This window comes from Nicotiana tomentosiformis, chromosome 8, assembly GCF_000390325.3.
Source record: "Nicotiana tomentosiformis chromosome 8, ASM39032v3, whole genome shotgun sequence".
NCBI classification, from domain to species: Eukaryota; Viridiplantae; Streptophyta; class Magnoliopsida; order Solanales; family Solanaceae; genus Nicotiana; species Nicotiana tomentosiformis.
In genome coordinates, this window is record NC_090819.1 from 10,921,788 (window position 1) to 10,949,137 (window position 27,350).

General features: G+C 38.4%; 4 protein-coding genes and 1 long non-coding RNA gene across 6 annotated transcripts; 1 reads left to right on the forward strand and 4 right to left on the reverse strand.

The window, feature by feature from the left end:
• Window positions 1–5,297: 5,297 nt before the first annotated feature.
• LOC138897059 (uncharacterized) lies at window positions 5,298–5,666 on the reverse strand. The gene has a single exon (XM_070183013.1). It carries the CDS (start codon window positions 5,664–5,666, stop codon window positions 5,298–5,300), a length of 369 nt encoding a protein of 122 aa, XP_070039114.1.
• Window positions 5,667–6,402: 736 nt separating this feature from the next.
• On the reverse strand, window positions 6,403–7,560 carry LOC138897060 (uncharacterized). Its single transcript, XM_070183014.1, has 2 exons — window positions 7,437–7,560; window positions 6,403–6,917 (listed from the first exon to the last, which is right to left on the reverse strand). The coding sequence occupies exons 1-2, from the start codon at window positions 7,558–7,560 to the stop codon at window positions 6,403–6,405; spliced, it is 639 nt and encodes a 212-aa protein (XP_070039115.1).
• A 4,176-nt stretch (window positions 7,561–11,736) lies between these two features.
• LOC104112227 (uncharacterized) lies at window positions 11,737–12,595 on the reverse strand. The gene is made up of 2 exons (XR_011409984.1): window positions 12,459–12,595; window positions 11,737–11,954 (listed from the first exon to the last, which is right to left on the reverse strand). It is a non-coding gene; the product is annotated as an uncharacterized lncRNA (long non-coding RNA).
• A 2,915-nt stretch (window positions 12,596–15,510) lies between these two features.
• LOC104112228 (protein TPX2-like) lies at window positions 15,511–21,154 on the forward strand. 2 transcript variants are annotated; one of them, XM_009622090.4, is made up of 20 exons: window positions 15,511–15,856; window positions 17,068–17,164; window positions 17,274–17,484; window positions 17,571–17,601; window positions 17,684–17,861; window positions 17,979–18,075; window positions 18,165–18,275; window positions 18,370–18,483; window positions 18,561–18,737; window positions 18,889–18,951; window positions 19,025–19,102; window positions 19,185–19,343; window positions 19,417–19,548; window positions 19,637–19,720; window positions 19,803–19,922; window positions 20,016–20,182; window positions 20,274–20,382; window positions 20,473–20,532; window positions 20,614–20,708; window positions 20,792–21,154. In XM_009622090.4, exons 1-20 carry the CDS (start codon window positions 15,715–15,717, stop codon window positions 20,910–20,912), a joined length of 2,346 nt encoding a protein of 781 aa, XP_009620385.1. In that variant the 5' UTR covers window positions 15,511–15,714; the 3' UTR covers window positions 20,913–21,154. The 2 variants fall into 2 exon arrangements, with proteins under 2 accessions (XP_009620385.1, XP_070038170.1); XM_070182069.1 differs by having other exon boundaries at window positions 17,274–17,430.
• Window positions 21,155–22,492: 1,338 nt separating this feature from the next.
• Window positions 22,493–25,626, reverse strand: LOC104112229 (squamosa promoter-binding-like protein 3). Its single transcript, XM_009622091.4, has 2 exons — window positions 25,162–25,626; window positions 22,493–23,017 (listed from the first exon to the last, which is right to left on the reverse strand). The coding sequence occupies exons 1-2, from the start codon at window positions 25,449–25,451 to the stop codon at window positions 22,789–22,791; spliced, it is 519 nt and encodes a 172-aa protein (XP_009620386.1). The 5' UTR covers window positions 25,452–25,626; the 3' UTR covers window positions 22,493–22,788.
• Window positions 25,627–27,350: the final 1,724 nt, after the last annotated feature.

Sequence of the window (27,350 nt, forward strand, 5' to 3'; positions counted from 1 at the left end):
CAGTCGTAGCTAAACCTTAGTTCTTTGTGGGATTCGACTCCGGACTCTTAGACCGGATTATATTTGCAGCGACCGCTTAGTCCTCTTTATAAGGCATAGTTGGGCGTGATCATCCCTCCTCTCAAATTTTTCTATTAGTGGGGAAAGGGGAAGGAAATTGGTTAAAACTGAACCCACAACTGCTATATGGAAGACCTTTATCAGTATAATAATTAGACTATAAACTTTGATAAACTATTTACCCGAAAAATGATGCAGTTGAATTTGTTCGTGATTTCTACACAAATAAATCAATTTGATCCCAAAAGATAATGAATCAGTCAATTTGGATGTAAGATACTTAGCTCAAATACAGATAAAATGATAGATTTGGAGAGCCCGAGAACATGGTTTCTGGGCACAATGATGATAAGACCAACAAGCTAGAGAGAGAAAAATAGTATCAAGATGTTGTGTTAGAATATATTCCTCGATGTCCAGAAAATTGTCCCCTACAATGATCGTTGAGCCTATTATTTATAGCTCAGTGGGTGTAATGGTTGGGCCCACCACTAATGATAATTATTGAAGTGCGATAATGGAAACCTAACGGTAAACATAAATACCCAAATTCTTGTAATGAGCCGTCACTCTTTAATACTGTGGAATATTCTTCATTAAATGCTACCGGGCACAACATGCCTAATGCCTTTATGGGCTTGTCTTTCTCGGTGACACATGAGGTAGATGTGCCCGATTTTCTGTCCTCCCGGCTTTGATTCCACGTGTCCCCTTCTTTGATGGCCATGTATAGTAACATATTTTACCCAATACAGATAGTCCCCCTACTTTTCGGCGACATAACTTTGTGTTACCGGGAAGTTGGTGAGAATCTTCTTTTGGCGGGAATTACTCTAATTCCTTTTGAAGGTTACTGACGGTTGATTAGACGCATGTTCCTCCGCATTTAATGCCTAAAACACGCGACCCCCTATGATTTAGCACGCCTTTTGCCGGTTATCAAGGTAATTAGGGCCAAGTATTTTAGCCGCCCAAAATTCAACCTATACGTATCAACTCCCTTTTCCTTTGTGTCTTACCAGTCGATTGAGTTTTCAAACTGCATTCTTGTTCTACATCTCTTCTCTAATTTTCTCCCAACATAGAACTTTTTTTTTTCTCTTCTCCAATGGCTTCTTCAAGTAAACGCGCTGGTTCTTCGAAGAGCAAGATTAAGAACGAGGATTCCGTTCCTTTAACAGTAAGTTCCATAATCCCTAGAAGGCTTAGTACTTTGAAGGATTTGGAGGAGAAATTTGCCACTGATAACCCTCGTACATGGGCAGTTAGCAGGTACCCATCTTCCATTCGTCCTTCTAGTATCCCTACTGTGAAGGAAGACTGTTGCTGCCAAGATTTGGACATCATCGCTCCTGATCCATTGGAGCAGGTGACCCTTCCCAGAGAGGGTTTCACATATTTTTAAACGCACCCTTTTACTTTGTGTGCATTTTCTTTGAACGGAGAACTTGATATTGTGATAGTGGAAATTTGTATCCGTTATCATTGGCACAAGTAAGTCCTTCTGTGTGGAGGACGGTCGCCTGCCTTCGGCGTCTGTGTCTGGAAACCAAAGAAGAGCTATCATTGGCTCATATGATGAATTTGTACTCCCCCAAAGTCTTCCGCGAGGGAATGATAAATCTCTGCAAGTGTGGTCACCATGCTTTGATATCCATCATGGATGATGATAACGACCGAGGGTGGATGGAACGGTTCATTGCAGTTGCCTCCGGTAACATTATTCCAACAACGGCTTCATCCTTTTCGGTTGCTTGGAACCGTTCTCGTAGGTTTCTTTCAATATGATCCTCCTAAATGCTTTTCCATACTTGTATTAATCATTTAACTCATGTATGTTATAGCGACCCGATAGGTCATACCGGTGGTAGAAGGATTGGACCGATGGGTTCAAAAGATCTTGGACATCACCACGCCCGAGGTCTGCTCGTGGAAAGAACTGTCCATCAAATACGGGTGGAAGGCCAAAAATCATGGTAACTATAATTTGCTTTGCTTTAATTATTGTATATGTGGAATTTGGCTGAATCTCCTGATTTTTTTGTAAAATTAGGTATACCACCAGGCTCAGTCGAGATCCCTGAAGAGGATGTTTTGGCCGACCCTGCTAATGCGGCGAGGCTGCTCCAGGAGGCGCTTGCTCGAACGGGTGCCTCCGGGTCCGCTCCAGGCACAAATATTTCTTTACGGAATCCCTGGCCAGAGAACAAGCAACCAAAGAGAAGGCGTTCCTCTACAGTCGGGGAGAAAAATAATAGGGTAAAGGTTGATGCCTCTAAATTGTCCCCGGTGGCGACGTTGGCCGGTCCTCCCCCCCGGGCCGATCATAGACACCGTAGTGATCGATGACGAAGAAGCTAGTGATGACGGAGCTTCTTTACATAGAAGACAACGATCCTTATCCTCACATCCGCCGAGGACGATGTCTCGGCACTTTGGGGAGAGTTTGATTTGGTGAAAAATGCCAACTCCCGATCTCGAGCCCCAATTGTTGTGCCCGGTACTACGAGGCAGAGTACCTGGTCGTTGCTGTCCTTGGATGGTGAGCACCCAACAACCAGTGTTGTCTTCGATGCGAATGTCTCTCGTTCTCCTCCCTTACCAGCTTTATCACCCCTTTCTTCACCACCAATAACTGCTACATCAATTCCATCTTCATCCACGCTTACACTAACAATATTACCTCCATTGGCCGCACCTGGCCGTGCTGAAGGCGTTCCTCTCCCACAGTCCCCTATTCATGGGGATTTAGGGCAAAATTATTCTGCCCCTTCTGAAGATCCCCAGAGGAGGAGGAATGTTACCCTTTCGGTCTCTACCGGGGGCAACCTTCTTTCCCGCCCGGTGGAGCTTGCAAATTATCTGAAGCCATTGGCTTCAGAGAAGGATTGGGAAAAGATTCAGACACTCTCGGGAGAGTGTTTGTTGAACAATGCCATACATAATGCTGCAGCGGTATGTTTCTTTCTTTCTTTGCTATTTTTCCAGCTTCTGAATGAGTGTATTTTAAGCTTTACCTATTCTTATCTCGTAGGCAAATTTTCTTTCTTCCGAGGGCCTACAATGGTTAGTCCAAGAGAAGGAGGAACTCTCTTATGAACGGGATCAGCTTTTGGCGGAACGGGACCAAACTGTTCTTCGCCTTTTAGAACTGGAAACCAGGGCCACTGAGGCCAATGTTTTGGAAACCCGTTTGCAGCAAAGTGAGCAGGAAGTTGTAACCCTCAACCAAGAAATTGGGCTACTGAGGGCCGGCTTTGATGAAGTCAAGGCTAAATGGGCTGAGGTCCAGAATGCCATTCTTGCTGCCAATGATCGTGAGGCTGCTGCTGCTAAAAGGATAACTAATTTAGAAGCAGCCTTGAATTCTAAGGCCGAAGAGCTTGCTGCCGCGGGGAAGAGACATGCCCGGTTGGAAGAGAAGTATAAGAAAACTATCGAGCACAACAGATTCTATAGTTCAGCTGCCCATGATATCGATGTCAGTCTCCGATCTGCTAGGTCCTCTCGGGGACAATCTTTCTGTCGAGATCGCTCAACTCAAATAAGAACTCAAGTGCCTAGAGGCTTCCCTAGTTGTTGAAAAAACTTATGCCATGTACAGTATGAGGAGAAATACCTTGGAAGGAGCCAAAACTGGCATTTTTTATATTGATGCCGAAATTGCTAAGGCACGCAATCTTGAGTTGGCTTCAAAGAAAGGACTCCCAGCGCGGTCTGATGCTCCAGGTTCTTTTGATTCTGGTTCTAAGATTTCGAACACTGAAGAGGAATCGGAAGGTGATGATGCCGAAGATCAAGCTGGGAAATATGTTGAGCCATCGGTTGAACCGGCTACTGCTCCTGGTGATATGGATACTTCTCTTCCTCGTGATTCCAGTGATGTTGTAGATTAGCTTTTCTTTCCTTGTTTTGTATTTCCTTTTGATACATACTTGTAAATAAATATGTATTGTTGCTCAACTATTTGGCTGAGTCTTACTTTGCTTGGATATCTATTCAAGTTTTTAACCCTTGTGCATGTCTTCCTGCTTTTCTGCATGTGGTCTCGGGTGCATTTTCTTCGATGCACTTCTGTCTCCAAGAATTATCCCTTTTACATGATGGTTTCAATAAGTATTTGTGCAAGTTTGGTTTCTGCATCTTTTTCATATGTGGTTTCGGGTGTATTTTTTCCCGACAACATTGTTGGTTCCGAGCATATATTCTTTCGGAACCAACCCTTTAACAGGAGGGTTTTAATAAGTGTTTGCGCAAGTTTGGTTTCTACGTCCTTTTCATATGTGGCTTCGGGTGTATTTCTCCCCGATAGCATTTTTGGTTCCGGGCATATATTCTTCTGGAACCAATCCTTTAACAAGAGGGTTTTTATACGAGAGGGCCCTCTTATGTTTATGGTGCTCTTGAAGAGGACGTCTCCTGTTTATTACGGCACTAACATTTGAAATATTTGTTTAACTTTGAAATGACAAAATTAGCTCATCGTGCAGACAAGAAACAAGATAAAAGCAAAAGGATTTCATTTCATTCCTTCTGTTTTTATAGTTTACATAGGCATTTTTCTATGTAGAAAAGAAGTTATCATGACTTGTGGCTATCTTGTATAACTTGTTTTTTCGAGGCTGGCCGTGTAGTCCTCGGTCCCGATTATGCGTGGCATTCAGTGTTGCCTTGCCGTATTTTCGTTCCCGGTTGACGTGGCATTTAGTGTTGCCTTGCCGGATTTTCGTTCCCAATTGACGTGGCATTCAATGTTGCCTTGTAATCATATCATTATCCCCCCCCCCCCCCAGTGTTTAATGCGAAGAATGCAAGTTGGAACACTGGAAGTCTTGTATCTTCAAAGGTTCCACCGATGAATTGCTACGTAACCCTTCGCTCGGTAACATATTTTGCTTTCCCCTTAGGAATTCATGCTATCGAGCGAAAGAATACCTAGCAATCCTCTAGTGGTTTGTTCTCGTGAACGATCGTGTAACCTTTATTCGGTAGCAAACTTAACTTCCCAGTGAGAATTTGCTATCGAAGCAAAGATTACCTTATCGTCCCCGAGTGGAAACTCGTTTGTTTGCCTTGTCATCAAAGGTCTTATTACAGCTGTTTTTGTAGTATGCTTGTGGTCGTTGCCTCGTTAAAAACCTTGCCTGAAAAAAACCCAATTAGGATAAAAAAAAATAGAACGATGGACAAAAGCGTGAAGCACATACTTTCCGTTTAACTGTTGTTTGTCATCAGTACTATTTTTTGAGATGAGCCACGTTCCAATTGCTGGGAAACTTGTCTCTATTGCGGTTTTCCAACTCGTATGACCATTTACCGGTGATAGCCGAAACTCGGTAAGGGCCTTCCCATGTAGAGGCTAATTTGTCGACGTTGAGTTCTCGAGTGTTCTGAGTCACCTTCCTCAAGACCAAGTCTCCCACTCTAAAGAAACGAAGGTTGGTTCTTTGATTGTAATACCGCTCCATCCTCTGCTTTTGGGCTGCCATTCTGACATGTGCCAAGTCCCTGCGTTCCTCAAGCAGTTCTAAGTTGATCAGCATTGCCTCGTTGTTTGACTCTTCGTCTGCCTGCAAATACCTTAAGGTTGGCTCCCCTACTTCCATCGGTATCAAAGCTTTTGCGTCGTACACAAGGGAAAAAAAGGGTTTCTCCTATGTTTGACTTGGCCGTTGTTCGGTAGGCCCATAGCACTCCAGGTAATTCTTCGGGCCAGTGGCCTTTTGCTGCTTCTAGCCTTTTCTTTTGATTTTGCACAATTGCTTTGCTTGTTGATTCCGTTTGTCCGTTTGCACTCGGATGGTAAAGTGAAGAGGTAATCCTTTTTATCTTCAAATCTTCAAGGAATTTTGTAACCTTTGCACCGATAAATTATGGCCCATTGTCACATGGAATTTCCGAACATGCAAATTATGTTTTCCCATAGGAAGTCGACCACTTCGTGTTCTCCGATCTTTTGATAAGGACGTGCTTCCACCCATTTGAAAAAATTGTCAGTTAAAATTAAAATAAACCTTACCTTTCCAGGAGCCGGTAGTAGCGTGCCGACGGTGTCCATCCCCCATTTCATGAACGACCATAGGGACAAAACTGTCTGACGATGTCCATCCCCTATTTCATGAACGACCATAGGGACATAATTGAATGCAGTGGTTATACTGGTTGATGTACTAGTGGTGTATGGCGTTGGCACTTATCATATTTTCGCACAAAGTCCTTGGCATCTAGTTCCATACGGGGCCAATAATATCCTGCCTGGACTAATTTCAGCACCAAAGAATTTGCGCCCGAGTGGTTGCCGCATATTCCTTCGTGGATTTCTCTCATGGCATAGTTGACTTCTTATGCTCCTAAGCATCGGGCCAACGAGCCTTGGAATGATTTTCTGTACAATTGGCCTTTGTCAAAGCTGTATCGCCCAGCTTTGGTGTGCAACACTCTTGATGCTTTGGGTTCTTTGGGCAGTTTCCCGTGCTTGAGATAATTAATTTTCTCGTTTCTCCAGTCCCACACCAGATTGGCCGAATTCACCTCATAGTAACCATTCGTGTGTAAGTCTGAGTTCATCGGTTGAATTACCGTACCTGATTCCGGCCCTTGAATTTCCGTCGATGAACCCAGATTTTCAAATGCATCTGCTTCCGCGTTTTCTTCCCTCGGGATGTGGGTTATTGACCACTCTCGGAATCTTGATAATAAGGCTTGAACCTTTACCACGTATTGCTTCATTCGCTCATCTTTGGTGTCAAAAATTCCATAGACCTGATTTACCAACAGTTGCAAATCACATTTGATTTTGACGGCTTCAGAGTCGAGCCCCCGGGCCAGTTCAAGCCCTGCATTTAAAGCTTCATACTCTGCTTCATTGTTAGTTAAAGGAATCATTCTGATAGCTTGCCTTAAGGTTTCCCCCGAAGGTGTGATCAAGACTATCCCGAGCCCGGACCCTTTCATGTTTGAAGCTCCGTCCGTGAACAAGGTCAAAACTCCCTATGTTGGTTCCGACACCGTTATTGCCTCTTTGGAAGCCAGGAGCAATAGTCTCGGGCTGAAATCGGTCACAAAGTCATCCAGGACTTGTGATTTAATCGATGTCCTTGGTTTATACTCTATGTCAAACTCGCTCATTTGAACGACCCATTTGGCTAACCTACCCGAGAGCTCGGGCTTATGGAGTATATTCCTTAAAGGAAATGTAGTTACCACGGCTATCAGGTGGCATTGGAAGTAGGGCCTCAGCTTCCGAACGGCGACTACAAGAGCTAAAGCCAGTTTTTCTAGATGTGGGTAGCGAGTTTCTGCTCCCGTTAAAATTTTGCTAATGTAATAAGTGGGGATTGTGTACCTTTATCCTCCCTGACTAAGACTGCGCTTACCGTAACTTTTGAGACCGCCAGGTAGACCAGCAATGTTTCTCCTTCTTTTGGCTTTGAGAGCAACGACGGGCTTGACAAGTATTCCTTTAGTTCCTTCAAGGCTTGTCGACACTCCAACGTCCATTTGAAATTATTTTTCTTTTTGAGCAGTGCGAAGAAGAGATGACACTTTTCCGATGATCGGGAAATGAACCTGCTCAAAGCCGCTAATCTGCCCGTGAGTCTCTGTACTTCCTTTACGTTGAACAGTTGATCCGGGATGTCCTCTATGTCTTTGATTTTGTCGGGACTTACCTCAATTCCTCTTTGTGAGACCAGGAATCCTAAGAATTTACCTGATCCAACCCCAAATGCACACTTCTCGGGGTTAAGATTCATATTATGCTTCCTCAGTGTGTCAAATGTTTCTTGCAGATGCTTCAGGTGATCACCTGCATTCAAATACTTAACGAGCATATCGTCTATATATACTTCCATAGTCTTTCCTATTTATTTTTTGAACATCTTATTCACGAGTGGTTGGTAAGTGGCTCCGGCATTTTTTAGTCCGAAGGGCATTACGTTGTAACAATACGTACCAAAATCTGTCATAAACGAAGTCTTTTCCCGGTCTTCCGGGTTCATCTTGATCTGATTGTACCTAGAATAGGCATCGAGAAAACTCATTAACTCGTGCCCGGCCATAGCGTCGATCATTTGATCGATATTTGGAAATGAGAACGAGTCCTTCGGGCATGCCTTATTGAGATCTTTATAATCTACACACATACGAAATTTATTATTTTTCTTAGGAACTACTACCATATTAGTTAGCCAGTCCGGATATCTTACCTCTCAGATTGAACCAATCTTTAGTAGACGGGTTACCTCTGCTCTGACGAATTTATTCCTTACTTCTGCGATAGGGCGTTTCTTTTGCCTTACCGGAGGTATTCTCGGGTCCAAGCTTAACTTGTGCACGACTATCTCTGTTGGGATTCCTGTCATATCCTCATGCGACCATGCAAAACAATCAACGTTAATTTTAAGGAATTCAATAAAATCTGACCTGAGCTCTAGGTGCAGTCCTGGTCCCAAATGGAATTTCCTTTCTGGGAATTTTTCAAACATTGCAACTTGATCCAGTTCTTCTGTCGTAGACTTCGCCGCGTCCGTTTCTTACAGTACTGGAAATACCTTGGTACCTGATGTCGTTCTGACGCCTCTATCTCCGGGGAAACTCTCTCTGGTTCGGGGGCGGAAGCCGGTTTCGGTAACTGCTATGCCGCGAGTTCCTTTCCCTTGCTATGGGAAACTGTGATAGCATTCATCTCTCTTGCTGCAAGTTGATCACCTCTTATCTTCTTGATCCCCTTGGGTGTTGGGAATTTCAGCAATTGGTGGTACGTCGAAGGCACAACTTTCATCTCGTGTAGCCATGACCTTCCCAGGATGATATTATAGCCCATATCTCCATCTACTACTTCGAAGAGAGCTGTCTTTGTTATGCCCTCGGCAGCCGTAAGTAGTAAAATTTCCCCTCGGGTTGTCACACTTGCGAGGTTGAATCCAGCAAGGAGTTTTGTTGCCGGGACAATGCTCCCGGTAAGTTTAGCTTGATCTAGAACTCTCCATTGTATGATATTGGTGGAGCTTCCTGGATCTACTAAAACACGTTTAATTTTGACATGTAACACATTTAAAGAAATTACCAGTGCGACATTGTGGGGCAATAGTAATTCGTCTGCGTCTTCATCCGTGAACGTGATATCATCTTCTAGAACCTCTTATTATAGGCCATCGATACTTTTGTCTTCTTTGCGGCCGAGAAAGTGATCCCATTAATTTCGTTCCCTCCGAAGATCATGTTGATCATTTGGTGCAGAGGTTCCTCTCCTACTTTCGAGGTTTGTGTGTCTCCCTGTCCCGGCCATAGTTATTTTTGGCTCGGTCATTCAAGAATTATCTGAGGTGACCTTTCTTTACCAGCATTGCCACTTCCTCACGGAGGTGCCGACAGTCCCCAGTCCGGTGACCATTAGTGGCATGGTATTCACACCATAAATTTGTGTCCCTCTGGTTGGGATCAGACCTCATCAGTCTTGGGAACCATGCTTCTTTGATATCTTGCATGGCCAAAACTAATTCCACCACACTGACATTAAAACTAGATTATGATAACTTTGGATATGAAGGGCCTCGTGGCCCCGGGAGCTCCCTATCTTGCAGCGGTCTATTATTCCACCCGCGATCGGTTCTCCTATTATTGATAAACTTGTCAACCAACCGCGACCTTCCGTCCGCTCGTCGGGTAGAAACCGACCCCTTGAAATTTGTCTATCTGAGTCGGCATTGTCTTTCACTTTATCTTTGTTCTTCTCCCATCCCTTTGGTGATGATGGGAAGTCAACCTGATCGTCTTCAATCCTTATCTTTGACTCGTACCGGTTGTGGACATCCGCCCAAGTTGTTGTTTGAAACTCGAGCAGACTTTCCTTCAGCTTCCGGGAAGCATCTGAACTCCTCGGGTTTAAACCCTTAGTGAACGCTTCAGCTGCCCATTCATCCGGGACAGCAGGTAACAACATCATTTCCTTCTAGAACCGGCTAACAAACTTTCGTAATAATTCGGATTCCCCCTGCGTAATCCTGAATATGTCAGCCTTTCGGGCTTGTACCTTTCTGGCACCGGCATGGGCCTTGATGATAGCATTTCGAAGGAATCTATGGAATGCTCGGACAATAATGAGTACCATGTCAAGGCTCCCTCGTGAGAGTCTCACCAAATTTCTTCAATAACACTGACTCGATTTTGTGAGGAGCCAGATCATTTTCTTTCACCGCCGTTGTATATGTGGTGATGTGTTCTTGTGGATTTGAGGTCCCATTATATTTTGGCACTTTAGGCATTCTGAATCGCTTTAGGATTAATTCTGGGGCCGCACTTGGTTTGTATGGTAATTGGATGTACTTCTTCGAGCTCGGGCCTTTCAATACCAGAGGTGCTCCCGAGATTTGGTCCATGCGGCCGTTTACTTCCTCCATGAACCGCAAGAGTTCCTCCTTAAACGGATAGTTATCACTGTTGAGGCCAGATCCACTCCCCCCGGCCCTGTCGGAGCCAACTTCGCCCCTAGGAGTGTTGTTGTCGACTCTCTACGTTGTTTGGTTTGTAGGAACAACAGGAGGAAATGGATGTCGCCTGTTTGCATTATTTGAAGCACTTGATAGGGCATGTTTTACCTCTGTCATACCCTGATCCTGCCGCATGAGGTGGCCTATAATGATTGCCTGCTGCTCTTGAGGATCCTCACTGTGTCTGCTACGTGCCCCTGGTCAGCATCATCTAGAGTCGTCTCTTGTACTTGTTTGGGAGACCGCCCGTTATACTTCGGCGTGGCTTCTTCCCCCTCATTGCGAGTGTCGCTGATTGAGTCCTCAAAATGGGGGTGTTCCCTTTGAACCTCATGATTGCGAGTATTATTAATGGTATTGATTGTCATTCTTTGTGATTTTGGTAAGACAAGAACGATCAAAGTTTATGGGTGAAAGAGGTAAGGATCAACTTAACCATACGACTGTCTAGGCCCTACGGTGGGCGCCAAACTGTTTGCTCGAAAAATGGTGTAGTTGAATTTGTTCGTGATTTCTAGACAAATGAATCAATTTTATCCCAAAAGATAATGAATCAGTCAATTTGGATGTAAGATACTCAGCTCAAATACAGATAAAATGATAGATTTGGAGATCCCGGGAACAGGATTTCCGGGCACAATGATGATAAGACCAACAAGCTAGAGAGAGAAAAATAGTATCAAGATGCTGTGTTAGAATATATTTCTCGATGTCCAAAAAATCGTCCCCTACAATGATCGTTGAGCCTATTATTTTGTAGCTTAGTGGATGTAATGGTTGGGCCCAGCACTAATGACAATTATTGAAGTGCGATAATGAAAACCTAACGGTAAACATAAATGCCCAAATTCTTGTAATAAGTCGTTACTCTTTAATGTTGTAGAATATTCTTCATTAAATGCTATCTGGCACAGCATGCCTAATGCCTTTATGGGCTTGTCTTTCTCGGTGACACACGAGGTAGATGTGCCCGATTTTCTGTCCTCCCGGATTTGATTCCACGTGTCCCCTTTTTTGATGGCCATGTATCGTAACATATTTTACCCAATATTTTTTGTTTCGTTATAAATTGTTATACGACCATTTTAGTATACCATCTATTTTAAGACTGAGGCGTGGTTGTTATTATTATTACTGTTGTATAATATTAATCTAAATGGAGAAATATGATCAATAAGTATTCGTATAGCCGATCCCAGGATTGAGGTGTTGTACTATATTAGAGAATTTGTTCAAAAGTTTAGCAATCTTCTCATATCAACCACATGTTGAGATAACTTATAGCAATTAGCATGTATGAATTCATCATCCATCCAATTCATATATATACATATATTTGTTTTCCTAACATAGAAGCAGTGAACTGCTAGCCTTCCTCAGAGTTGGATATTCTCTTACTAAACACTGCACCCAAACAAAAAAACAAAAAAAAGAGAGAAGAAGAAGAAGAAGTGTTAGTTACTACAACATAACCAAAAGAAATATCCCTATTGTTACAATTTATGTGATACTATTTTTTTATTAATTCATTTAAAAAGAAATGACACTTTTTTATATTTGTAAAATAATTTAATTTTAACTTTCTCATTTTATTATTTATGAGAAGCTTTTATTGACATGTTCAAAACCACAAGTTTCAAAAGTTTTTATTTTCTTTTCTAAAACTAAGTATTAAGTCAAACTATATGTCATATAAATTGGAATAGGGGGATTACATATACAAAAGTTAAAGGGAGGAGAGAAAGGAGAGTGATAGAATGTACATACTTTGTGCAGTCCATATGCTCAGAGATGGGAAAACTACGATGAAAGTTACATTTTATATTAAGATCTGTAATCCGAGACTGTAGATAAGGAGGATGAGGCCGGCCAACTGTAGCACAGAAAACTTCAATGCAATAACAATACCTGCGAGCTTCTGTGTTATCCTTTTTCACATTCTCGTTCATAATATGTAAGTTATCGCAACACGCTGGAGTTGGATCATCGTAATCTCCATCTACATATTCTTGGCAATACGCGAAGTAATTAATCACATCGTGGCACGTTACATTTTTAGGAGTAACATAAACTGCCATCCCTGGCAATGGAGTCGCGACTAGGACAAGTATAAGAAATGTGAATGCTAAATTCTTGGCTGCCATTTGCTACTTCTGGTTCTTATGGTCAGTGATGGAACTAAGTCCATTTTAATTTGCTAGGTAGTAGAGATTTATATGATTCTGTAGGACAAGAGTGGGTTGCTCTAGTGGTGAGCACCCTCCACTTTCAACCAAGAGATTATGAGTTCGAGTCACCCCAAGAGCAAAGTGGAGAGTTCGTGAAGGGAAGGAGTCGAGGGTCTATCGAAAACAGCCTCTCTGCCCCAGTATAGGTGTACCCTCCCCAGACCCCACTAGTGGAATTATACTGGGTTGTTGTCCTTGTAGGTTGTAGGAGAAGCACTAGCTGTATGTCATTTGCAGTTATTAATTAATTATATTCATCCAATTTGGATGAGTATACAGTTATTAATGCCTAACCAAGCTGATTAATTTTGTCCTAGAAATTGGCCTGAATTTTGGGGAATCTGTTGCAGGAGGATCAATCACAAAAAGATGTTGCATGGCATTAATAACGCTATCAACTTGCTTAAAATAAATAGTTATTTTAGTTTGATGACCCCTTTTTATAGAAGATCGGTTAAAAATGATACATGAGATCTTTATAGAGCTATTTTTATGTATTCAAATTGTAAGTGCGTATAAGAGATCATTTTCCCATTTTTGTTAAAATCAACTAATAGCTTTAAAAATTTCACATTATGTCATGAACTATAGTCAAACCTCTTTATAACCGACTCGTTTGTTTCGATATTTTTTTGATGCTATAGTGAAGCGTTGTTATAGAGGACATATATTATAACCACTACTAAAAATTCGGGCAAAACCATCCAAAAAAATCGACCAAAGTGGGTCGGTAATGGCCAATAACCGTTCAAAACGCGACCATTTACGTGTGGACGGTATTTTGAAGGTCGGAAGGGCATACCGACCAAAGTTGGTCGGAAATTACCAATCAACTCTAGTCGGTCAATTAAATTCAAAAAAAAAAATACCGAAAAAACCGACCAAAGTTGGTCGGTATTTTAATTATGTAATTAAAAAATGTACCATCTGGGAATCGAACCGAGGTTTGTATTGTGGCAAGATACTATTCTACCACTAGACCATTGGTACATTTTGTTTTAAGACTGTCTTTTATTTTATTTATACTCTTTAATTGTATTTTCGCACGAAAATAACCGACCAAAGTTGGTCGATTTTATTAAAAAATAAAATTACCGACCGAATTCAGTCGGTTTTTTAAAATGACCGGTCGATAATCGGTCGTTTTTTTAATATTAATTTTAATTTATTTTAAATGAAAAAACGACCAAAGTTGGTCGGTTTCTTAAAAAATAAATTTTGCGGGACTCAAAAATAGTTTCCCGCATTTTTGCGCCAAAGAAAACCGACCAAAGTTGGTTGGTTTAGTAAAAAAATTAAAAATTAAAATATTTTGAAAAATCGACCAATTTTGGTCGGTTTTTTGGCCTGTTTTTTACCAACAAAAATTGGTCGGTCGACCGTGGTCGGCTTTTGCCGAATTTCTAGTAGTGAACATAACATAAAAATCGGTTCCAAGAAAAACTTGACTTTTATTATATAGGGATGCTATTATAGACATGAGAATAGTAGGTGAGAAGTTAATATGACATTAATGAATAAATACTGAACACTTTAACTTCATTAGTAGATGGAGTGTTATTTTAAGATATTGCCTAAGGTGAGATGTTGCACCAAAAGTAAATAAATTTGTTGAAGGAAAAAAGAATTGTGTTAACAATTGCAAAGAGACAGAAATAAGTGTCAGTTTGTCGATTATGTAATTTACTAACAATTTAAATTACTACTCTAGTTGATTTGAGGGACATGGTTAATGAGAAAATGAACTAGAAATGATCAAGCAATAATATATCTTGATGGATTGACGGTGCACAAAAAAATATTTATACAATAAGATAAGTAAAAGTTAATTAAAAGTGAGCATGGATTCATAACCTTACTTATAAAAATAGAAAAAATAAGTTGAAGTCAAAATAGTGATAAATAATTTCAAAGAATTCCCTTCACATTTGGCTTCATAATATCGGCTTCCCATGTGGTTTGTGATATTATGTTTGTCTCACTTATTTTGATTTTTTCGTTACAATTATTTTGAACTATTTATTACTATTAATTAAGTATGACCAACTTCAAGGCATGATTAGTATTGTATTAAAATGTGTATTTTTAGTCCCTTTTATGAAGAAAATATGTTGTATTTGCACTATTAAAGAACTACATCACCATCAAATATGGAGTAACAAAAGAATACAAAATTCATAACACATGAGCAGAGGCAGACCTATGTTGATGGTAGAGAGGTCATCAGAACCGTTAGCCTCAGCAAAAATATATATATATATATATATATATATATATATATATATATATATATATATATATATATATATATATAGGCCCTTTATATATTTTTATTGTGACCCCTCAAACACAAAAGCTGATTGGGTGTAATGGTTTAGCATGGAGCATAATCTTCTCTCCCTCGCTTGCCCACCCAAGACGAAGACCCAATAACAACAATGTTACTCTTTTTTTTCCTCTTTCTATTAAGTGTCTCGCCACGCTTAAATCATGGGTCTGACTCTACACATTAGTAACCAAGTGATGTAACAATTACTAATAATCATGTAAAACTTTGAATATTCACAACAAAAGGGATCAAAAGTACACATTTTAATTAATTAGAGGTCAAATATGCATAGTCAAATATTGCAAGGACTACAATTAAAATTAACCAATTAGGACATAAATCTGCCTTCTTCTTGAATAATGGTCGTTTATAGCCGTTATACAGAGTGCCCCTTCAGCCACATTCCAAAAGTCACCTAAGCTCCTCACCTTTTTCAAATAATTCGACCGTTGAACCCACAATCACAACGTAAATCATCTCTCCACTCCCAAATTTTCCCATTCTTTTCTCCCTTTCAACACACAAACAAAACACAGCAGTGAGAAAATCTTCTCCTTCACAAAGATCAAATCGCAGGCGCAGAAAACAAATCACACCAATTTAGAAAATGGAGGATCCGAACTTGATAATTGACCAAGATTACGAGTTCGAGGCGCCACGATTCTACGACTTTATGAATGGAGAAACGGATGAGGATATGCGGAAGGCTGAACTTTGGTTCGAGAGTTCAATCAGCTATGCCCCTTCTCGTATGTCTACTTTCGAATTTAATTAATTGCTTTTTGCTTCTCTAAATTACTTATTCAACAATTGGGTTCTTAATTTATTTTTTTACCATTGTTAATTTTGGGGTTTCCCAATTTCTAGAGTTTTGTAGTTGGGTTAGTTACTGTAAAGTATTTAGACTGGTGATTTTGCTGAATTCTATGACTTACGGCGATAATTTTGAGTGATATAGAGAGGAGTTTCATTTTCGGTTTAGTTTAAAGAAGTGTAACTTGGACCGGCTCCGGTGGAAATTGGGGTTGACGATGCTTTTTTAATAAGCCATGTTTTTTTCTTCCCATGGTAGCCTTAGAAACAGTAAATACAACAACAACAACAACAACAACAACAACATACTCACTGTAATCCCGCAAGTGAGGTTTGGGAAGGGTAGTATACACGCAGTCCTTACCCCTACCTTGTGAAGGTAGAGATGCTGTTTCCGGCTTAAAAAAATAGTAAATACGAATTTAGAAATTGATTTACAAATTTTGGGGTCTTTTTTATGCAACAAGAGATCAACATAGGGTGTGGGAACACAATTGAGTTGCCTTGGGTAATTTTTTTATGATTATTTCAAGGCATGGTTAATATATATAAGGTAGAGGTAAGATCTGCGTACACATTACCCTCTCTAGACCCTACTTATGGGATCCCACTGGGTTTGTTGTTGTTGTTGTTGCATGGCTAATATATTTGTGGAAATTCTTGGCATCATCATTAGAACAGGTGTAATTGTTAAAATAATTTTAAGTACAATCAATGTATATTGGTAATTATGTCCGTAGCAATTGCGAGGGTTTCTGTAAATGCTGTTGAGTTCTCTTCTTAAAAAATTACTATCATTTTGCAATATGAGGTTGATGTTTGGTTATTTCTGTGTTGGTTAGGCCATTTTAAAAATCTTTTCATTACATAGGGAGAGGGGAAGGGGGAGGGGGGGAATGGAAGCGATGATAGCCTTCGAAATAGTAGATACTACTAAATATGAATGGAAATTTACTACTTTGAGGGCTAAAATATTTTCTTTGCTTCATCTGTGAGATAATTTCCTTTCGCTTTCAAGGTATGACCAGTTATATCTATGTGATCCCTAGGCATTGGCACTAGATCCTGTAGAGTGTTAAAATGTGGATTGTAATTGTCCATTGCAAATTGCTGTGTTGATTGGTTATTTCTGTGTTGGCTTTTGCAGCTTTTACGCAAAGAATCAAGAAGAGTGGTAGAACATTTCAACTTGAGAGCCTATGTGATTTTACCAAAGTAGAGGAAGAAGTGCAGGATAATTCAAGGTCTATTGGTTTATATTGCGATAAATTCTGAGGATTTAGATGATTTTGATGCAAATTTTGACATCACGTTCCTAGTCTTTTTAACATACTGATTGTTCATCTGAAACAGGCCTACAACCGAGCCCTCTCTTTCTGGAAGTAAGGAAGAGGTAAGTTTAAATGGTGGGATTGAAGAGCATGCAGCGAGGCTCACTTCTTCAGGAAGTAAGGTAGAGGTAACGCCTAAGGAGATTATTGAAGAATCTGGTAGCAGTAGTAAGAATCTGGTAACGCCTAAGGAGATTATTGAAGAATCTGGTAGCAGTAGTCTTCCTAATCCGGTATGTCTCCACATCTTGTACAAAAAAAGCAATGCTATTTGTTATTTCCGGGCTCTATTTCTCAATTTTGTGTTATTAATTTCCAGGAACCTATTCAGCAGCAGTCAAATGTAGAAGGTCAGTTATACTGTAGGAAGAAATGATGGCTTTGTAACTTGATTAAGTTCTTACCTCTTCGGCTGATACTTTCTTGTGACAGAAATTAGTACGCCCGCACCACCAATGATATCTTTGAAGAGTGACAGGAAGACTGATTCCAAGAAGCAACAGACTGCTAAAATGATCGCCAGCATTCTTAGAAACCCGTCGGCATTAAAGTCAAAAGCTCACGTGCAACAGTCACAGTTGAAGAGCAGTAATCCAGCTAGTACGAGGAAGTAAGTTAACACTTATAGTATCTTAGCACGTTGATCTCTCAATTCGCTCCCTTTTATGTTTTGCCATCCTAACATGTTGTGCTCTGTCGAAATAATGCATTTTCTTTTGCTGTATAGGCAACCAACCGTGAAAAGTTCCCTTAAAGCACCTAATTTTGCTCTTGAAAACCAAGCTATAAAGAGACAGAAACTAGAAGACGGAAAATCCAGACAGGTTGATTTTTATCTTTCAGATCGAATGTGTACATGCATAATATTTCACTTTTTATTTGACCTTGCTTATCGTTTCCACCCAACATGTAGATTCTTAACATCAAACCTCAGACTCTGCTGCACAAAACACGAGTTGGAGTTGCTAGCAGCAGTTCCGCCTTACTCTCTCCGACTGCAAAAACTCATAAAAAGGATAGAAAGGTTTGCTATTACAACATTCCTCTTCTTGCATTTTGGAATATATTCTAATTTTGGATGTTGTGAATCTAACATAACGTTATTTTCTACTCTTAAGATGTATGTTCGGGAACCAATTGCCCCGTTTGTTTCAACAGCAGAAATGTTGAAAAAGTTCCAATCTAGCACCAGGGAGATGTCACTGTCTCGCATGAGCAGCTCTACTTCACATGTAATTCAACTGTAGTTTTACTTAATGTTAACAAGATTTATGTTTTATGTTTTTTCTAATGTATTTTCATTACTCAGGCTGATCCAGCTGGACTGATGCGGAAGAATCATAAGCTTATATTGACCAGGCCTAAAGAACCTGAATTTGTAACAGCACAACGTGTTCGTCCAACAAGAGTCAAGAGTTCAGCTGAGCTAGAGGAAGAAATGATGGCCAAAATTCCCAAGTTTAAGGCTCGACCATTAAACAAAAAGGTACTGTGGGGTTATGTTAGACATTTGTTCCCTCCTTATGTTAGACATTTGTTCCCTCCCTTATGTTAGACATTTGCTCCCTCCTTTCTTGATTTTAAATAGTGTCTTTTGATATCTTACCTTCCAAATTGTTTTGAATATTTGGTAACAGATATTGGAAATTCCAACTCTATCAGCATTACCGAAGTGTACACCTCAACTACCAGAATTTAAGGTATTGTATAGATTGTCAAAATCAAAATTTTCAGAGTAAATTCGATATGAAAAATTAATCTTTACTTCTGTAGGAATTTCATTTGCAAACTATGGCACGGGCGAATCAAAATGCTGAAACATCAACAGTTGCATCAATAGAATCTACTCAGGTATAGGAGTGCTTCCTAGAATCACTCAGTTAAAAAAGTTATTTGCTTTAAATAGTGAATATAACAAATTCATTCATCACAGAGTCATCAATGGAAGCCGACGCATCTTACAGCTCCAAAATCGCCCGTTCTTAAAACATCACTAAGAGCACGGCCTCCAAAGATCAAAAGCTCCGAAGAAATGGAAAAGGAAGAACTTGAAAAAGTTCCCATTTTTAAGGCAAGGCCTTTGAATAAGAAGGTAACCATAATTATACAGGAAAACTCTCTTGCTCTCTAGTTTTCCCCTTGTTGCTAACTTCCTCAAATTGTAGATTTTTGAAAGTAAGGGAGATTTGGGGATGTTCTGCAACACAAAGAGGCAGGTGACAGTGCCTCAGGAATTTCATTTTGCCACAGACGAACGTATCCCACCTCCAGCTAATGTAGCTGATATATTTGACAAGGTTCCATATCAATTTCATATTTCTTACTCCCTATTATCTTACTGTTCAGCACTCACTTCCTAATCGTTGTATCTTTCACTATTTTCAGCTTTCCCTTAAATCTGAACTTCAAAATGACAAGGCTACTCTCCCTAGAAACACCACTCCAAATCCTTTTCATCTCTACACTGAGGTATGTAGTTTTTTGTGTTCTTAGTTTTTTCCCTTTTAGCTAAGTACAGCAGTCCCTCATCTTGGCCTTCATTGGAGTTTAGGAACGAGGTGCAGAAAAAGAGAGGAGATTGTTCACCGAACTTCTACATAAACAAATCGAGGAGGAGAGGTCTAGAATTCACAAAGCAACTCCATATCCATACACCACTGATTATCCCGTGGTATGCAATTGCTTTTCTTATATCTACTCTAACATGGATCCTTTCTACAAACATGTTTTTACGTTCGTCATTCCTTGTTTTTTGTCATGCCAGATTCCACCGAAACCAGAACCAAAGCAGTGCACAAGACCGGAACTTTTCCAATTGGAGAGTCTGACTAAGCATGAGCAGGAGATGCGAAAGCATATGGAAGAAAGACGAAGAATGGAGGAGGAAGAAACAAAGATGAGGAATTTTAAGGCGCAACCAGTATTGAAAGAGTAAGAACTAAAGGAACAAGCTTTCCACACAATGTCGTTTTCTCATTTTATGTCAAAAAATGGTTTATATTTTTCATCATTAATAACGCAGGGACCCAATACCAGTTCCTGAGAAAGTACGCAAACCCCTCACTGAAGTTCAGGACTTTAAACTGCACGTAGATCATCGTGCTCATGATAGAGCTGAGTTCGATAAGAAGGTAATTCTTTGTTCTATTATAGAAGCGCGTACTTAGAATTGCCTTCGTCCTAGGCGTCCAATGCTCAGCTCATAAGTTGTTGTTGTGCAGATTAAGGAGAAAGAGATGATGTATAAGAGGTATAGAGAGGAGGCAGAATCTGCAAAAATGGTATGTGCACATCTTGATTGTGTTATTTAATGTAATGTTGTGATGATATCGGATTAATTCTTATTTTTCATTTATGGACAGATGGAGGAAGAGAAGGCGCTGAAACAACTGAGGAGAACTTTGGTGCCTCATGCAAGACCTGTGCCTAAATTTGATCATCCTTTTCAACCTCAGAAGTAAGTAAAATTTAGCATGTTGGATGTTTTCTGCTTTTTTTCTTCTCTACCTTCTCCGTTCTTCTAAATCTTTGCGTCCACAGGTCTTCAAAACAAGCGACGAAAGCAAGATCACCAAAGCTACAGATTGTTAAAAGAAAAGAAAGGAGGGCAATGGCCTGCCCTTATGCGGCAGTTTCTAGTGCTGCCTACCAAATGAGGTAGTGATCAATTCAAAAATTTGGGGAGCTAATTAGTTTTTCAAGAAATCTTGAATTCTACACAGAGAGGAGGGGGGAAATATAGGTTACTCCAGTTTGAGTTCAGAAGAATATTTGTAATGTATGTAAAACTTGTGCAAAATCGGAGCTCTACAAATTCACTTTAGTTTGAGTTTAGAAAAATATTTGTAATGTATGTAAAACTTGTGCAAATATTAATGTCTAATTCATTCATTCATTCAAGTATTCGGTTAGTTATCTTTTTGCATTTCATACCAGCCACACTAGTCTGTAACACATAACAAGTTAGTAACAAGTAGCTTTGCGCTTAACAAACTACAACTACCAATATACACGTAATTTTCAAATTACAGAGGAGAGAAATAATATGTAACTTTGATGATCCCTACTTTAATAAACTAATATTAGGTTCATTTGTTGCTGACATTATTTTTGTGTCATTTTCATTTCCGGTTATCATTATTCCTACTTTTGCAGCTAGAGATTTACATTTTTACCCAACACGGCGTCCTTTGATGAATGGTTATACAACGATGGTCTTTATAAACTACGTAATTGTTATAGTTCGGCTAATAAAACAATAATTTTTCTGGTACCATTATTCCTACTCGGAGGTAATGCCGAATTTACGAGGGAAAAAACTATAGAGAAAAGTAACAATGCTAAATCCTCTAAGGGAACATTACTGCTTAAAATGTCAAAAGCAGAGTGGCAAGCAGTGCATATTGTGGCACAAATGCACAATATAGCTTGTAACAAAAGAACTTGAGCCATAGTTTTCTCTTTTATTAATCCTCTTGCAAATCTTACTACTTTCTCTGCATGATTAAAACAAATTACGAATAATCCAAACTCCATTAAGCTAGCTGCTACTGTCAACTGTGTCATAGCTAATTACATTATTTTAGTCGAAAATTAGGGGTTCAACATGTGTATATTTTGTAATTTGGACCTTTTGCCAAATAACCAACAGGACTCATTTTCTTCTCTCTTTTTTTCCCTGTTTGCTGCCATTAGTTGGATTCAAATTTGTTCACAGTATAGAATTTTAAAAAATAAAATAAAATACCGACGTTTTCAATGTACAACTAAGCATATAGGTTCAAGAGTCAAATGCAGTTTGAAGATTTAATCTTTATGAGTTCGATCTTTAAGGTTCTTAACGTTAACCTCATTATATTTTTAAAATTATAGGTTAATATCTACTATTTGTTGTAATTCTAGTGAACTTTTACATATAAAGTTATGCTCAGTGTCGAAAGTACTGAATTCGGATGAACTCGGTACTTCAGTGTTGCATCCTCTCCGTCAATGACGATCAGTACTTTCTCATACCTTCTACAGATCTTTATACTAACAGCATATATAATTTAAAGTCGACAAAAAATAACAAGTATTGAACTCATTTCTCTCTTGTTTTTAAATTTTTTGTTCTTTCTTTTACCTGGTATAGCATTTGATTCTTCACGGTATATTGAACATATATAATGCATGTACTCAACTTTGAGTGATATAGAATTATAAGCAGATCATATATATGTAGTGGGGGCAATTACAACAATATCCAACAACAACATACTCAAGCGTAATCCCACATAGCGAAATCTGGCCCCACTTTATGGAGGTAGAGAGGCTGTTTAATTATACAATAACATCCATAGATCATTATTTATTTTTGATAAAGTGGTACAAAACTTCCATTGAGGATCTTGGATTTAATAATATGTTCAAGACTTCAAACTTCATGATTATAAAAGTCACAAACAGCGAACTGATAATTATTATAGTAACTGAACTTATTAGAGAATGACAGAAGAGAGAGAGCAAGCATATCGTATCCATTTTTTTGCCTCAGTTTTTCATCCAATCTGAAAGTGTTTATAACCTGCTGCTGCATTTTCTTGGAAGTTTATTATCTGATGAGTGTCTGTCCCTATTATGGCTTTTCTACTCGATGAAACTTCAGCATTAGACTGATCTGATGATGAAGAAGTAGTAGTAGTAGTCTTCCTTCGCCTTTCGTTGTGCCCAGCCAAACGCCTTCTGCAACTCCTTTTCGATTCATCAAACTCTCCTACCTCGTGAAATCTGCAGTTCATGTCACATAGATTATATGAGAAGCTTCTGAGAATGATCGGATTTAACTTTTATATACTAACAGTGCTATCTATTTGCCGTTTATTTATTGGATAGGTGGTGTTATTACTCTTGTTGTTACCGCTTCTTTTCCAATTTCCTTGAGCCAAGGGTTAGAAATAACTTCTGTATCTTCCCGAGGCAAGGGTTTGTTGTTGTTGTACACAAACAATGTCATAATTTAATTTTGTACGGTAGAGCCAGAATATTCACGAAGGAGAATCAAAATATAAAGAAGTAAATGCACGAAAAAGGCACAAAAATTCAACATATAGCATATATACACGTAAAATTTGATCTATCTACACACTGCTATTTTCCATTGAAACAGTGCCTGACTATCAGTGAATTTTAAGATGCTATAATGCATTAGTAATATGAAGAATAAACTTAAAATATTACAATGAAAAATTAGAATATGAGATAAAATTATTATATAAAAAAGTAGATGGATAAAGGAGTTAATAAGATTATTAATGTAATAAACAAGAGCAAGATGAGAGAAAAAACAAGGTAATGATATATACGACCACACCATGTTACATAAAATGACACTTTTCATTGCTACATAATTACGAATTTAACAGTATAATACGATAAAATTTAAGTAACAATCAAAATAAATTTTATATTTAAAATAACAATATAATATGATACAATATGTAACCCATTTATGGTTACTAATATAAAATTAGTAACTTTAAAAGCAAAAACGAGTAAGACTATTTAAGTAACTTACTTAGAGCTTGTTTGGACAAGCTTCTAGAAGTTAAAAGTATTACTATTATTTTTTATCAAAAAGGTATTTTTATTTTTGAAAAATTTAGGTGTTTGGCCAAAATAAAAAGTATTTTTGAGCAGCAACAGAAGTTGTTTTTCTGCTTTTGGGGAAGAAGCTACAAATTCTAGCTTCTTTTAAGAAGCGGAATATTAATTTGTTCAAGACAAAAATATTCTTACAATAAATTTATATTTTTCAAATTATCTCTCATTAATTTTACATTTTTCTTTTCCTTTTTATTTTTATTTCTACTACATATCTCTTCTCTTTTTTTTTTCAATCATATTTTTATTCTCTTTCTCTTATTCCTAATAGTATATTTGAAATTTATATTGAATGATGTATTTTGATATATTTAAATTATCATGTAATAATAAGCAGTACCAAATACTCACTGTTATTTCTTTGAAATAACTATATTTTATATTTATTGAAAATTTTAATTTATATTTTTACTTTACGTTTTATATTTTAATTGAATTCTTTTATAATAAATATTTAAATTTATTTTTCTTTTCTAAATATTACTAATGACAAATTGAACATTTACTGTCCTTTTTCGTACTTTGATACTTAAAAGTAATTTTTTAAAATATTGGCCAAACACAATGAGCTTACAAAAAGTACTACTCAAACGAATTGGCCAAACACAAATTGCTATTTTGCAAAAGTACTTTTTCAAAAAATATTTTTGAATAAAAGTACTTTTCAAAATAAGTAATTTTTGGCAGCTTGGCCAAACAGACTCTTAATTAACCTCTTGGACGACTTTAATTTCAAGCAAGCTAAATCAATTATTTTCTCTATTTTATTTTATATGACATATTTTATATTTGAAAACTCTTGAATTTTAAACTTTTAATTTTACCCTTAGTAATGACATGTGCTTATAGTTATAAATATGTCATGATACGTGTAAGATCACGTGTTCTAAATTTTTTTCTTTTGATACATACCGAAAAAAATTTCTTTCTTTTTTAAATTCTAATAAATTATTATCGTGTAAAATGATATAAAAGGAGTAGCTGAAAATAGATAACTCAACATGCTAAAGAATCATCATGAGTATTATTAGTAGTATTTTAGTAACTTAAAAATGTGCTGTTTTTGAACACTTTCAGATTTACATACTTGTAAGTTGATTTCAAGCATACAGAAAGGTTAACCCGATGCGCGAAATATTTTGTGTTTACTCAGGGTCTAAGGAAAGGTAGATATAATACAGACAGTTTACCCTAACACAAGCATCAAATCACACAGAATATAATATAAAATACGACCATGAAACAAATAAAGGTAGAGTAAGAAGTGAAACCGGCTGCATTGTTGACAAAAGCGTTGCCGGAGTCCGGCGACGACGACGGCTTGAGCCTTTGCATGGTATTCACAGACTTTATGCCTCTTATGGTATTGTTTGGCATCACTTAAATCAACAGTACACTTATCAGCTTGGCAACACCTCATTGAAGTACTTGACCCTTTGATCTTTTCATTGTTATTATTACTACTACTACTACTCCTATTATTATAACTGGGGGTTCTCTTCTTCTTGTCATCATTATCAGTGGCAAAAATGAACAAGTCATTATTATCAGCTGCTTCCATTTAAAAAGTTGATAAAGAGACGAAGAATTAATGGAGGAAATTGTGATGAAAATAAGAAGAAAGGAGCTATAGGAAGATATAGGCTAAGTGATGAGGAAGTGGGAATTTATTTTTGAAAGGAAAGATGATCAAAAGCTAGAGAGGGATGTTTGAGGACCACATTCTCCAGTCTTTTATGTGTTTGTTTTTTTATAGGATTTAACTTATATACAATGCCAATGTATTTATTCTTACACTGGGTATATTTTATTTGTAGTTAATTTTTTAAGTAAACCGATGGTATAAAATTTTTTGCTTCTTTTTCGTTAACAAGGGTGTAGGCACTATCCTTCCAGTGCGCATAGGGTAAACTCTGCTCATGTGTAATAGCATGTAAACCTCACAGGAGGATAAGTTACACTAGGCAAACCCTATGCGACAGGCTCGACCGAGGAGATATGCAAGTGGGTTTTTAACCCCAGATCTCTTATTTGGGAAGTTCCCTGCTCAACCAACTCGGCTATCCTGAAGGGTTTAAAATAATGTTATTAACAACAACAACAACCTAGTATAATCCTACTAGTGAGGTCTGAGGAGGGTATTGCGTACGCAGACCTTACCCCTACCTTGGATAGAGAGGCTGTTTCCGATAGACCCTCCCTCCCTCCAAGAACTCCCCACCTTACTCTTGGGGTAACTCGAACTCATAACCTCTTGGTTAGAAGTGGAAGGTGCTCACCACCAGAACAACTCATTCTTGTGACTAGAGCAACCTCTTGGTTAAAATAATGCTATTAATACATAAAAATTAATTTTTTTACTTTTTTGTGTGAATGGATAGTTACATAAGGTTGGTGGGGTAGGAATGTCAAAGAGGAAAAAACAAAAATGCTTGTGTATGTGGGTATATGGGGAAATTTGAGACGAATTAAGTGAAAGCTACATTTGATGCTTAGGGCAACATCAACTATATGGGTTGCTCGAGAGAAAGCTACATTTGATGCTGAAGGCAACATAAGTAATGTGGGTTGATGAACGTATATTTCTTTAATTAGTGGTGAAAAGTTTGAGTGTAGATGAACCATAGCCAAAAGGCTACATGATCCTCTATTTTTAGTCGCCGTTCCATTAGTTAACTATGTTCTTTTTTTGCTAAAGGGTCTTGCTCAAGGGATGTGACGTAGATAACTTACTCTAGCGCAAGTATTAGTGGCTGCTTTCACGGCTCGAATCCGTGACTTTTAGTTTACGCGGAGACAACTTTATCATTGCTCCAATATTCTCTTTCAAAATTTTCATTTGGTATTCAGTATTTTTGGGCTCCGACTTATTCAAGTTCGCGCTGCATAATTCCATTACAGAATTTAAGCAAAAATTACTATATTCATCCAAACACATATAGCTAATATTGTAGCTCCGCCCAATGTCGACCTCAAGGCACTTCCTATGGAATCAAAGTATTCACGATAATGTTCAAAAATGGTGGGCCTATGCAGTTCGATAAAAGGTATAGATTTTTTAGGTGGCAGTGTGGTGTAGACAAGACGATTCTATGGCTGGGTTAACCTGAGAAAATGCGCAACTTTTTTTTCAGTATTTAACTATGTAAGATCGAATTGAGTTGCACCATCAATTACGTAATTTTCGTAGCTAGAGGACGATGAAAAATTATGCTATATTTATTCACTTTTTTTTTGTTATTTATCTTTACGTGATAGAGAACAAAACTCGCCATCAACCCGTCCTTTTTTATAATTCTTGAATCAACCCGCGCATAGTCTATTGAAAACAACGTTTCTACCTCTCACAAGGTAGGGTTAAGGTCTACGTACGTCCCACTCACCCCATACTTCACTTGTAAAATTACACTGAATATAATATTATTTTTATTGTTGAATCAACTTGCATGCATCTTGACTA